The sequence below is a fragment of the Bufo bufo genome, chromosome 3 (assembly GCF_905171765.1).
Source record: "Bufo bufo chromosome 3, aBufBuf1.1, whole genome shotgun sequence".
NCBI lineage: Eukaryota > Metazoa > Chordata > Amphibia > Anura > Bufonidae > Bufo > Bufo bufo.
Window position 1 is genome coordinate 626,414,631 of NC_053391.1, and position 14,388 is coordinate 626,429,018.

The following is a 14,388-nucleotide window of genomic DNA, read 5'->3' on the forward strand; positions in this document are numbered from 1 at the left end:
GGCCACAGCAGCCGTCTTTTATTAAATAATATAAATAACATGAATAAACATAACACTTGATATAACAATGACATATATATATAAATATATACATGTCTAACTGACGAGGGGGGTCCTAGAAGCCGCCTAACTGCATCTTAAACGACCACAAACCACCACGGCAATTCCATCTTGCCCCCAGCCGCGTACCACAAGCTCGGGGACACCAACTGACGGACGCCATACCAAGCCAACCAGGTGCCCCAACTCTGAGAGTCCAGCCCCACCATTGAGGCCCTCTCATTCACCGTTACCATCCAGTAGCCCCAGCTTCTATGACCTCCCCCCGCCAACAACGCGCAGCTTGACAGCCCTTAAGCTCGCGCGTTCCGCCACACCCGGAGGGCTGTTTCAATACCTCCCTGCAAGTCCAGTGACCACAAATCAATGCCCACCGCATTGAGGTGGACTCCATCCTGTCTCCAAAAGCCTCCTGTTCCTGCTTCCAACTCGGGGTGCCTCACCACCACCGCCCCATGTTTGGCACAGAACCGCCCAATCACCCTGTTCAGCTTAATCCTAGCCTTATTCAGCCTTTCAACCGATCTCGCCTCCCTCCAGACCTTCCTGGGGACAATGTCCGACCACACAGTGACAACTGACGGGAAGAGGGACCACAAACGCAAAAAATCAAAACGTATATCCCTGATCAACTCTCTGCAAGGTCGGACCCCTAGGTCATTTCCCCCAACATGCAACACCAAGATATCTGGGACTCTATCTAACCTGGCTTGCCGATGAACCTCCTGCAAAACACTACCCCACACCATACCTCTGCGTCCGATCCATCTTACTATGGCTGTCCCCCGATCAAACCCCAGCTGCCGCCCATTCTGCCGAACATCCGCTCATAATGCCCCCCAGAACACGAACGAATGGCCCAGGATCCAAACTAATAACGGGGCATCACCTGAAAAAAGAACGAGACAAACATGGTTAGACACAGCCTTAAACTGCCCCTAAACGCACATACAGCCGAAAACGCTCCGACTCCCACCTCCCAATACGCTTAATCACTTCATCTCGCACCCCCAAGCGAGCAGCCTCCGTGGCAGCACCTATCCTGAAGGAATGACCCGTAAACTTGCCAGAGTCCATTCCTAGATTACGCAAACATTTCTTGAATACCGCTATAAATTGAAATCGTGATAAAAAGGAGCCATCCTCGTGTCTGAGAATCGGTCCTGCCGCGACCCCTGCCCTTCCTTGAAAATCCTGCAAACACCGTACTGGACACAATAGACATCCCGGCACCTCAAACAATGAGACTAAATGACCCCTCCCCTCCTGATCCGTCTTTGAAAATCTCAGATAAATCAGCACCCTGTCGTCATATAACGTTACATCCTCACTCCTCAGACCCCCTTCCCGCTGCACACTTGCACACACTAACTCCCCTAAACGAAAGGCTCCGAAAAAAGCCAGAGCAAAGGCTAGTCTAAATAAGCTCACCTCCCAAGCCGAGCGACACACTCCAGCTACCTGCTCCCCTAACTGTAACAATAACGAAAAGGACACCGGTAGGCGGGAATCTTTGACACGCTGAAACCTTCTATAACCCTTCAAAATTTGTCGGACCAAAAAGGACTTAGTAATGTCCGGGGAATTCCGCAACTTGAATCCGAAAGCCAAGCCCGCCATGCAACCATTGATCTTGGCAACCGACCAACCTTGATCCTTCACGTGGCCAATGAACAGTAACAACGGAATTTCCCCGTCCAGTACCTCGACCCCTAGGTCATTACACCACTGCTGCCACCTACTCCAAGCCCTATCGTACATCCTCCACGTGCCTTCACTCAATGATGCCTGCAACAGACAAGCTACGGTACCTCCAGGATCTCCCACAACGACTCTGGACACACCAATCCGACCTGACTCGCCTCCGGGGCCAGCTGGCGAAACCGCTCCCACTGAAAACGAGAAAGTGCGTCAGCTATACAGTTAGAGGAACCAGGCACATGCACCGCAAACACCCAAGCATTAAGAGACAAACACCGGAGAACCAACTGCTGCAATAGGCAAATAACTGGGGGGGAAGAAGCCGTTACCCTGTTGATGGCTTGCACAACTCCCAAGTTGTCACAATGGAAACGAACCTTCTTGTGCCGAAACTTCTCCCCCCAGAGCATGACTGCCAACACAATAGGGAAGAGTTCCAACAATGCCACGTTTTTTACCCACCCTTTTCGTACCCAGGACTCAGGCCACCGACCCGCACACCACTGCCCTTCACAGTACGCCCCAAAACCCGCTCCACCCGCAGAATCCGTAAACAATTCGAAATCAAACGCATCAACCACCCCCCCCATAACTAATGCTCTGCCATTAAACTGTTTTAAAAAGGAATCCCAAACTTTCAAATCCCCTTTCAACTCACTGCCTAATCTAATAAAATGGTGGGGAGACACCACCCCTCCTGTCGCCGAAGCCAACCTCCTACTAAAAATGCGGCCCATAGGTAGGATTCTGCATGCAAAATTTAATTTGCCCAACAAAGACTGCAGGTCCCGCAGACGAATCTTTTTTGCTGTCAATGCCGCCGCCACCTCTGTTCTTAAATCTGACACTTTGTCTACTGGTAGCCTACACTCCATCCGCTGTGTATCTATGACAATACCCAAAAAACTTAGCTCAGTAGCCGGCCCCACCGTTTTGTCCACCGCTAACGGGACTCCAAAACACTCAAAAACAGACTGTAATGTGGATAACAACAACGAACAAACCCTAGATCCCCCCGGCCCCAAACACAGGAAATCATCCAAATAATGAATGACAGAGTGACAACCTGATTCCTGAACCACCACCCACTCCAGAAAAGAACTGAAACGCTCAAAATATGCACACGATATTGAACAGCCCATTGGCAAACACCTATCCACAAAATAAGCGCCATTCCAAAAACAACCCAGTAAATACAAACTATCCGGGTGAACTGGCAACAACCTAAATGCCGCTTCAATATCACATTTTGCCAACAGGGTACCCGGACCCAGCTTCCTTACCCATTCCACAGCCGCATCAAAGGAAGCATAAACCACAGAACAAAGTTCCGGGTCAATGCCCTCATTGACCGACGCACCCTTAGGGAATGATAAATGGTGGATGAGCCTAAATTTATTAGGCTCCTTCTTAGGGATCAAACCCAAAGGGGAAACTCGCAAGTTACTGATGGGTGATGTAACAAACGGACCATCCATCCTCCCTAGGGAAACCTCTTTAGCTAACTTTCCTGTCACTATGTCCGGGAACTGCAATGCCGAGCGCAAATTCTTCCGCTTCTCTAAGACTGGTAACGGGTGTGAAGGTATATGAAAACCGAACTTAAACCCTGAATACAAAAATTCAGCTAACTCCTGGTTCGGATATCTATTTAGATGCCCCACCATCCTTTCCACTCGCACTGGGGTCTGCCCCTTTTGCAAAACTATCCCCCCCCCTTTGTCTACCCCCTCTAAAACATCTGCTAGCCCCATGGCCCCCGCCACACACGGAACATTCATGCCTAAATTTGCATTTTTGGCCGAATTTGCAACTTCCCTCATTGAAAAGGAAGCAGTATCCTCTTCCAACTGGGGGCGTCCCTGTACCTTGCTGTACCCCAACCCCTGACTCACTCCGAAAGGACTGACCACTCCTACCTGGCGCTGTCACCCTCATCCATAACGCAATGTCCTTATGGTCCCATCTCATATTAGGACGGACCGCTTTCCTCTGACGAAACTGCTCGTCATACCGTAACCACCCGGAACCCCCATACACTCTATAGGCTTCCCCAATAGCATCCAGATAGCAAAATAAAGGGGAACAGCATTCCGGACTCTTCTCCCCAATCACACTTGCCAAAATAGCAAAGGCCTGTAGCCAATTACTAAATGACCTAGGGATAAGGCGATAGCGACGCTTATCATCATCCTCCTTTCTTACTCCATCCTTTTTTACCACATCAAGGTTGAACCGCTCCAACGGAAGCAGCGAAAAAATTTCTATATACTCTCCCTTCCAAATTTTCTCACGCACCTCCGTTTTCAAATGCGCTCCCAGGGGACCCTCAAAGCAAACATACACCTCCCCTTTTGCGGCGTCATCTAATCTGGGCCTATCCTCCTCACCTCCCGCCTGCGTCTGCACTGACACTGATTCGGCTACACTTGTGCTATTGGCCACTGCTACATTACTATTGTTAGCGGTCGCCGGTACATTGCTATTTTCTGCCCCCAACCCCCACGCTGCTAAGGGGGTAGCCCCCGTTGCCCCCCTATCCTGACTAACCCCAGCTAAACCACACAGCAAGCGCCCCAAACCACCGATAATAGCACTATTGCTCCCCCCCGCCCCAGGCGCCACATTAAATATAGATAACAGTGTTCCCAGTGATGTCTCACCTAGCTGCCCGGGTGCTGTGAACCCGGCAGCCGCAGGTCCTGCTTCCTGACGGACGACTCCTGGATCCACGACATTCCTTTGATGGGTACTTGCGCTGTTCGCCGGCAGCACCCCAGCCGGATCACTGCTGGGTGCGTTAGGAATGGCTCTGGGACGCCCTCTGTCTTCCACGGTGTCAGGACCAGTAGCAAACTGTCCGCCCTCAGGAAATGGCCTGCGCAACTCCCTGTCCTCCATATAAGCATCTGCACGCCTGTCTTCATGCCCAAGAGGCCTGCTCTGGGGCGGGGAGCCGTCCAGAACAGCCTCGTCCTCCTCCTCTGTAAGAAGCGCATCATGGCAAGGCCTGCGCCCGTCCCTGGCACCTACAGGCGCAGCCTCGTGTGCCACTGAAAGGGGCTCATCCTGTAAGGGCCTGCGCCGGGCCGCCCTGGCCGACCGCGCAGCCCCGCTGCTGCCTCTGCTGCCACTACCTCTCCCACGCTGAGCAGGCCTCCGACTCCTGGGGACAGGAGGGGATCCTGCAGAACCAGGTCCTGACTCCCCTGTTGCTGGCGCGATGGGCTGAGGGGAAGGCCCCACAGCCTCTGGAGGGTCCCGCCGGACATATGGATTCCTCCCACGCCGGGAGGCCGCAGTAGCCTTAGAATGCTCCCGGCGTGGAGGCTCCTGACACGGCGCCGGACCCGGGGGGGTAAATCAGGGCTCAGGCGCGCCGGCGGCCGTACCCGCCGCGGCCGTGTAGCTGCTGGAGTAGGGCTAGACGTACCCACCTCCGCCCCCCCCTAGCAATGCGGTCACCTGCTGCTCCAGCCAGTCGCTGCCCCTGGTGTCCGCCGCTTCCCTCAAGCGCCGCAGCATCACCTCCACTGCTTCTGCCATTGCTGAATCCGATGCTGCAGTTCAGAAGATGTTGGCTCTCTGCCAGATGCTGGCTCTCTGCCAGATGCTGGCTCTCTGCTCCTAAAATGGCGGGCGCTGACCTGCCTCACCACTACTTCAGCCTGCCGCTCCCCGCCCCTTTCTAGCTCCTCCCCCCTTTTCCTGCACTCATCCACTTAACCCTTACCTTCCCTGACCCTTGCTCACAAAACCCCTCATGCCGGCCTCCCCTGAAGCGTGCCGCTTCGTCCGGCCTCACTTGATGGAGGCCCAGGAATCCTGCATAAAAGTGAGTGCATATGTGATCTGTACTATGTGCCTGTATGTAATAACATGTGTGATGTGCACTATGTGCCTGTAATAACATGTGTGATGTGCACTATGTGCCTGTAATAACATGTGTGATGTGCACTATGTGCCTGTAATAACATGTGTGATGTGCACTATGTGCCTGTAATAACATGTGTGATGTGTACTATGTGCCTGTAATAACATGTGTGATGTGCACTATGTGTCTGTAATAACATGTGTGATGTGCACTATGTGCCTGTAATAACATGTGTGATGTGCACTATGTGCCTGTAATAACATGTGTGATGTGTACTATGTGCCTGTAATAACATGTGTGATGTGCACTATGTGCCTGTAATAACATGTGTGATGTGTACTATGTGCCTGTAATAACATGTGTGATGTGTACTATGTGCCTGTAATAACATGTGTGATGTGCACTATGTGCCTGTAATAACATGTGTGATGTGCACTATGTGCCTGTAATAACATGTGTGATGTGCACTATGTGCCTGTAATAACATGTGTGATGTGCACTATGTGCCTGTAATAACATGTGTGATGTGCACTATGTGCCTGTAATAACATGTGTGATGTGTACTATGTGCCTGTATTAACATGTGTGATGTGCACTATGTGCCTGTAATAACATGTGTGATGTGTACTATGTGCCTGTAATAACATGTGTGATGTGCACTATGTGCCTGTAATAACATGTGTGATGTGCACTATGTGCCTGTAATAACATGTGTGATGTGTACTATGTGCCTGTAATAACATGTGTGATGTGCACTATGTGCCTGTAATAACATGTGTGATGTGTACTATGTGCCTGTAATAACATGTGTGATGTGTACTATGTGCCTGTAATAACATGTGTGATGTGCACTATGTGCCTGTAATAACATGTGTGATGTGTACTATGTGCCTGTAATAACATGTGTGATGTGCACTATGTGCCTGTAATAACATGTGTGATGTGTACTATGTGCCTGTAATAACATGTGTGATGTGCACTATGTGCCTGTAATAACATGTGTGATGTGTACTATGTGCCTGTAATAACATGTGTGATGTGTACTATGTGCCTGTAATAACATGTGTGATGTGCACTATGTGCCTGTAATAACATGTGTGATGTGTACTATGTGCCTGTAATAACATGTGTGGTGTGTACTATGTGCCTGTATGTAATAACATGTGTGATGTGCAGTATGTGCATGTAAGTATTTTCTTTTTTTTTTTATTCCTGGAGAACCCCTATTAAACACCATGCTGGATTCAGGATGAATGTTCCTAGTTTTATTTTAGTTGCAGCCTATGGAGAGTATCCCCGGCGTCTGGTAACTTGTAGGCCATAGTGATGTCCAGTACATCCTGGCCCCGGATTCTGTGCTTAGCATCTGAATAATTGCACACCATGGATCATGGATGTTCCTGGTATCATTATACTGAGAGTTCTTTATATCCTCCTCCTAGTAAGATTGTTACGATCTTCCAGTTTATTAAATGTCTGTTATGCCATAATAGAGCTTGCCCGGCTCACTTCAGCCTTGGAGGCCTGCTCTTGGAAGATAGCGACTTCAGAAATCTCCAGCAGCAGGTTCTCAGATCCTGTGAGGGGCACCTATCTGGGCATAACTACTGTGAGGGGCACATATCTGGGCATAATTACAGCGAGGGGGCACAAAAGTAGGCATAACTACTGTGAGGGGGACATATCTGGGCATAACTACTGTGAGGGGGCACATATCTGGGCATAATTACAGCGAGGGGGCAGAAAAGTAGGCATAACTACTGTGAGGGGGACATATCTGGGCATAACTACTGTGAGGGGCACATATCTGGGCATAACTACAGCAAGGGGGCACATATCTGGCTATAACTACTGTGAGGGGGCACATATCTGGCTATAACTACTTTGAGGGGGCACATATCTGGCTATAACTACTGTGAGGAGACACATATCTGGCATAACTACTGTGCGGGGGCACATATCTGGGCATAACTACAGTGAGGCGGCATATCTGGGCATAACTACAGCGAGGGGGCACATTCCTGGGCATAACTACAGCGAGGGGGCACATATCTGGGCATAACTACAGCAACAGTTATGCCCATAACTACAACTACAGGGGCACAAAAGTAGGCATAACTACTGTGACAGGAATAAAGGGGGGCATAACTGCTGTGAGGGGCCACAAGGAGGACATAACTATTTTGAAGGGACCACAAGGTGGGCATTGTCCTAGGGAAAATGTCCTAGATTACCCTGCTATACATTGGCATGGCTCAGTCTTACAGGCCAGCACAGCGCCCCCTGCTGGTGATTTCACAGGGGCAGTCACCATCCCTTCCTTATGTGATTATTCTTTTTTTCTCTATCACCACAGGGACCTTGTTCTGGATCCAGTGGACATCACGCCAACGCCAGCGACACCCTGGATAAGGTAGGACCAGATTTTATTAGGACTGGGTGAGTGTAGCCATGCACTGGGCTTAGGGCTCTTTCACACGAGCGGATCCTGTGCAGGTAATCTGCTGTGTGAAAGAGACAGCAGAAAACGGAGCATTAACATGATTGATAATGCTCCGTGCCTCTCTGTTATCTTTTTACTACAAAATTACTGTAGCAACTTTATCTCACTGAGATTTTGTAGTAAAAAGATCACAGGGAGGCAAAGAGCATTATCAATCATGTTAGTGCTGCATGTCTCTGCTTTCCGGAACGGGGCTTGGCTCTCTTTCACTCAGCAGATTACCCAAACGGCTCCACTTGTGTGTAAGAGCCCTTAGTATTAAAGAAAATCTGACACCTCTTTGTAAAAATGGGGGAGCATTCCAAAGTTTGCACTGGGGCCCAGTCAGTTCTAGTTACGCCCCTGGACACGCCCACCCTCTCTCCCTTCTGTTCGGGTTTGGCTTTAAGAAAAGGTGGCAACCCTAGCGCAGCACTCCTGGTTACCTCCTGAGTTCCTCCTCTGCTGACTGCTGCTCTGTAGCGTGGCCGAGCTCTCCTCCTCTACCTCCTGGCTGTCACTCAGTCCGGCCGGGTACCGCGCGGTACAGGAACAGGGGATTCAGTTTCCTGTTCCCGGCCGGACTGACAGGAAGTGTACACTGCGTGCTCACTTCCTTTTAGTCCGGCCGCGGCCGGGAACAGGAAACTGAATCTCCTGACCTGTACCACGCGGTTCCCGGCCGCACTGAGTGACAGCCAGGACTGGAGGTAGAGAGCGAGGAGCTCGGCCACGCTACAGGGTCCAGGGAAGGAGCCGGAGGACTGAATTAACTTAGGAACTTATCTAAGGTAGGGTAGGGAGTAAAAAAAACAAAAAACAGGGAGGGGGAGAGTAAGTAGGACATTTGTTGAAAATGTTCAAATTTCATGCACATTAAATGCAACAGCAGTATTTGCACTGTAAACCTCCTTTTTTATTTATATAAAGTGTGGGTGAACTTAAACTGTATGGCTATACTGTAGTTTCTGTAGGCTTTGCGTGCGTAAGGTGGGAAGGGCGTGGAGGGGGGGCCTCCATGTCTATTTTGCTTGGGGCCCCCAAATTCCTTCAAACGGCCCTGCATCCAAGTGCTGCTTTCTTAGACTTCAAAGAATTAGCTATCAGTATACTGGGAAAAAGTTCACCAACAGAACCTGTTGGATCCACTGTAGTGTCAGCAACACAGCCGATTACCCCTGTAAAACCTTTACCTGTCGTCAGTCAGGCAACCCAAGCCCCAATTCCTGACGCAGTTGCTGCCCTTACTGAGCAAGTCCAATTCCTGACTAAAAGTCTGGAGAAAGTTCACAAAAAATTGGAACAATGGGAAAAAACATTATTGCTGGAGGATGAGAAACCTGTGTCCAGAAGGCTCTTCTCTCCTGACTATAGAGAGACTTACTCCAGAAATTCAGGCGGACGCCCACCTGACCGCACTAGTACCCCTAAGCGGCCTATCTGTACATACTGTCACAAGCCAGGCCATACTGAAGCCACCTGCTGGCAGTTAAACGACCCCCGAGGTCAAGGACCACCCCTCGGGAGGTAGATCAATAGGTTCAGAAGATCCCTATTGGATGCCAAGATATGTAGGATCCCGTCCAGAAGTGACACTTCAATTAACCACCTCAGCCCCCCTAGCTTAAAGGGACACTGACAGGGCCAAAAAGCATATAAAGGTATATATATGACCGTACAGGTCTTATAAAGTGTATAAGAATCATGTAAGTACCCCCCCTGTCCACCTTATAACTACAGTAATGTGAAGTTTTATAACCTGCTGGAATCGGGTTCAATCTGCCCAAGGGGCGGTGCTTCACCTCAGCTTGCTGCCTCTGAGAATGAGACTGTGCGCAGGCGCGATGCGATCCCGGCCAGTGAGGGTGCCGGGCGCATGCGCTGAAGATTGCCGGGGACACTAGTAGCCGCCCAGCGAAGTGAATATTGATGAGCTGGGCGGCGCTTCAAACGGCAGTTGTGGCTAGGCTGGCTGGGCGCAAGCTGAGGTGAAGCACCGCCCCTTGGGCAGATTGAACCCGATTCCAGCAGGTTATAAAACTTCACATTACTGTAGTTATAAGGTGGACAGGGGGGGTACTTACATGATTCTTATACACTTTATAAGACCTGTACGGTCATATATATACCTTAATATGCTTTTTGGCCCTGTCAGTGTCCCTTTAAACACCCTTAATGACCAGGCCACTTTTTACACTTCTGACCTACACTACTTTCACCGTTTATTGCTCGGTCATGCAACTTACCACCCAAATGAATTTTACCTCCTTTTCTTCTCACTAATAGAGCTTTCATTTGGTGGTATTTCATTGCTGCTGACATTTTTACTTTTTTTGTTATTAATCGAAATTTAACGATTTTTTTGCAAAAAAATGACATTTTTCACTTTCAGTTGTAAAATTTAGCCAAAAAAACGACATCCATATATAAATTTTTCTCTAAGTTTATTGTTCTACATGTCTTTGATAAAAAAAAAATGTTTGGGTAAAAAAAAAAAATGCTTTGGGTAAAAGTTATAGCGTTTACAAACTATGGTACAAAAATGTGAATTTCCGCTTTTTGAAGCAGCTCTGACTTTCTGAGCACCTGTCATGTTTTCTGAGGTTCTACAATGGCCAGACAGTACAAACACCCCACAAATGACCCCATTTCAGAAAGTAGACACCCTAAGGTATTCGCTGATGGGCATAGTGAGTTCATAGAACTTTTTATTTTTTGTCACAAGTTAGCGGAAAATGATGATATTTTTTTTTTTTTTCTTACAAAGTCTCATATTCCACTAACTTGTGACAAAAAAAAATAAAAATTCTAGGAACTCGCCATGCCCCTCACGGAATACCTTGGGGTGACTTCTTTCCAAAATGGGGTCACTTGTGGGGTAGTTATACTGCCCTGGCAATTTAGGGGCCCTAATGTGTGGGAAGTATTTTGAAATCAAAATGTGTAAAAAATGACCTGTGAAATCCTAAAGGTGCTCTTTGGAATGTGGGCCCCTTTGCCCACCTAGGCTGCAAAAAAGTGTCACACATGTGGTATCGCCGTACTCAGGAGAAGTTGGGCAATGTGTTTTGGGGTGTCATTTTACATATACCCATGCTGGGTGAGAGAAATATCTCGGCAAAAGACAACTTTTCCAATTTTTTTATACAAAGTTGGCATTTGACCAAGATATTTATCTCACCCAGCATGGGTATATGTAAAATGACACCCCAAAACACATTGCCCAACTTCTCCTGAGTACGGCGATACCACATGTGTGACACTTTTTTGCAGCCTATGTGGACAAAGGGGCCCACATTCCAAACAGCACCTTTAGGATTTCACAGGTCATTTTTTACACATTTTGATTTCAAACTACTTACCACACATTAGGGCCCCTAGAATGCCAGGGCAGTATAACTACCCCACAAGTGACCCCATTTTGGAAAGAAGACACCCCAAGGTATTTCGTGATGGGCATAGTGAGTTCATGGAAGTTTTTATTTTTTGTCACAAGTTAGTGGAATATGAGACTTTGTAAGAAAAAAAAAAAAAAGACAACTTTTCCCATTTTTTTATACAAAGTTGGCATTTGACCAAGATATTTATCTCACCTAGCATGGGTATATGTAAAATGACACCCCAAAACACATTGCCCAACTTCTCCTAAGTACGGCGATACCACATGTGTGACACTTTTTTTCAGCCTAGATGCGCAAAGGGGCCCAAATTCCTTTTATGAGGGCATTTTTAGACATTTGGATCCCAGACTTCATCTCACGCTTTAGGGCCCCTAAAATGCCAGGGCAGTATAAATACCCCACATGTGACCCCATTTTGGAAAGAAGACACCCCAAGGTATTCAATGAGGGGCATGGCGAGTTCATAGAATTTTTTTTTTTGGCACAAGTTAGCGGAAATTGATTTTTTTGGTTTTTTCTCACAAAGTCTCCCTTTCCGCTAACTTGGGACAAAAATTTCAGTCTTTCATGGACTCAATATGCCCCTCACGGAATACCTTGGGGTGTCTTCTTTCCGAAATGGGGTCACATGTGGGGTATTTATACTGCCCTGGCATTTTAGGGGCCCTAAAGCGTGAGAAGAAGTCTGGAAAATAAATGTCTAAAAAGTTTTACGCATTTGGATTCCGTGAGGGGTATGGTGAGTTCATGTGAGATTTTATTTTTTGACACAAGTTAGTGGAATATGAGACTTTGTAAGAAAAAAAAAAACTTGGGCCAAAAAAATGTCTAAATGGAGCCTAACAGGGGGGTGATCAATAACAGGGGGTGATCAGGGAGTCTATATGGGGTGATCACCCCCCTGTCATTGATCACCCCCCTGTAAGGCTCCATTCAGATGTCCGTATGTGTTTTGCGGATCCGATCTATGTATCCGTGGATCCGTAAAAAACATACGGACGTCTGAATAGAGCCTTACAGGGGGGTGAGCAATGACAGGGGGGTGAGCAATGACAGGGGGGTGATCAGGGAGTCTATATGGGGTGATCACCCCCCTGTCATTGATCACCCCCCTGTAAGGCTCTATTCAGACGTCCGTATGTTTTTTACGGATCCACGGATTCATGGATCGGATCCGCAAAACACATACGGACATCTGAATGGAGCCTTACAGGGGGGTGATCAATGAAGGGGGGTGATCAATGACAGGGGGGTGATCAGGGAGTCTATATGGGGTGATCACCCCCCTGTCATTGATCACCCCCCTGTAAGGCTCCATTCAGATGTCCGTATGTGTTTTGCGGATCCGATCCATGTATCCGTGGATCCGTAAAAAACATACGGACGTCTGAATAGAGCCTTACAGGGGGGTGAGCAATGACAGGGGGGTGATCAATGACAGGGGGGTTATCAGGGAGTCTATATGGGGTGATCACCCCCCTGTCATTGATCACCCCCCTGTAAGGCTCTATTCAGACGTCCGTATGTTTTTTACGGATCCACGGATTCATGGATCGGATCCGCAAAACACATATGGACATCTGAATGGAGCCTTACAGGGGGGTGATCAATGAAGGGGGGTGATCAATGACAGGGGGGTGATCAGGGAGTCTATATGGGGTGATCACCCCCCTGTCATTGATCACCCCCCTGTAAGGCTCCATTCAGATGTCCGTATGTGTTTTGCGGATCCGATCCATGTATCCGTGGATCCGTAAAAAACATACGGACGTCTGAATAGAGCCTTACAGGGGGGTGATCAATGACAGGGGGGTGATCAATGACAGGGGAGTGATCAGGGAGTCTATATGGGGTGATCAGTGGTGAATAAGGGGTTAATAAGTGACAGGGGGGGGTGTAGTGTAGTGGTGTTTGGTGCTACTTATTACTGAGCTGCCTATGTCCTCTGGTGGTCGATCCAAGCAAAAGGGACCACCAGAGGACCAGGTAGCAGGTATATTAGACGCTGTTATCAAAACAGCGTCTAATATACCTGTTAGGGGTTAAAAAAATCGCATCTCCAGCCTGCCAGCGAACGATCGCCGCTGGCAGGCTGGAGGTCCACTCGCTTACCTTCCGATCCTGTGAACGCGCGTGCCTGTGTGCGCGCGTTCACAGGAAATCTCGCGTCTCGCGAGATGACGCGTAGATGCGTGACTGTGCGCAGGGCTGCCGCCTCCGGAACGCGATCCTGCGTTAGGCGGTCCGGAGGCGGTTAAATGGAGTTCCTTTTGTTGCCCTAGTTGACACAGTTTCCCAAGTCACTACCATCCAACAAGCAGCATTTGAAAAATACTGGGACCAAAATCAACTCACCCAGCCCCCAGAATCCTGGCTGAGTCTCATAGCTAGTAACGGCAAACCTGTACCAATACTGGGTTATTGGGAACCTACCATCCAAGTAGGAGGAACTATTCTATCTCAACAAAGCATTGTTGTAGTACAAGTCAAAGAAAATAACAATAACCCTCCAATAGTCCTAGGCATGAATGTTCTCAGGAACTGTTATGTTGAAATGCTGGAAGCCTTACACCAGTCAGTGCCTACTGCTTCTTCTGCTTCTAAGAAGGTAATCCAACAAACCATCCGCGTACTGAGCGCACAACAGAGATTCGCCAATGAAAAAGGAGAAATCTGGTGTGTTCGCATCCGAGATAACCAACCTGTGATTCTCAAACCCAACACCGAAACCCTCTTGTGGTGCCGAGCTGTAGTTGGAATTCAAGGTCAAGACTACCAAGCCTTGGTAGAGCCTGTTGTCTTGGAAGACTATCCCCTAGTTAGAGCTGCAAGAAGCCTAGTGACCGTCTCTGAAGGTAAAGTGCCTATTC

At 48.5% G+C, this 14,388-nt stretch overlaps 1 protein-coding gene across 1 annotated transcript; it reads right to left on the bottom strand.

Moving 5' to 3' along the window:
• Positions 1 to 221: 221 nt before the first annotated feature.
• LOC120993979 (translation initiation factor IF-2-like) lies at positions 222 to 5,307 on the bottom strand. Its single transcript, XM_040422439.1, has 4 exons — positions 5,227 to 5,307; positions 4,425 to 5,094; positions 1,872 to 1,952; positions 222 to 949 (listed from the first exon to the last, which is right to left on the bottom strand). Exons 1-4 carry the CDS (start codon positions 5,305 to 5,307, stop codon positions 888 to 890), a joined length of 894 nt encoding a protein of 297 aa, XP_040278373.1. The 3' UTR covers positions 222 to 887.
• Positions 5,308 to 14,388: the final 9,081 nt, after the last annotated feature.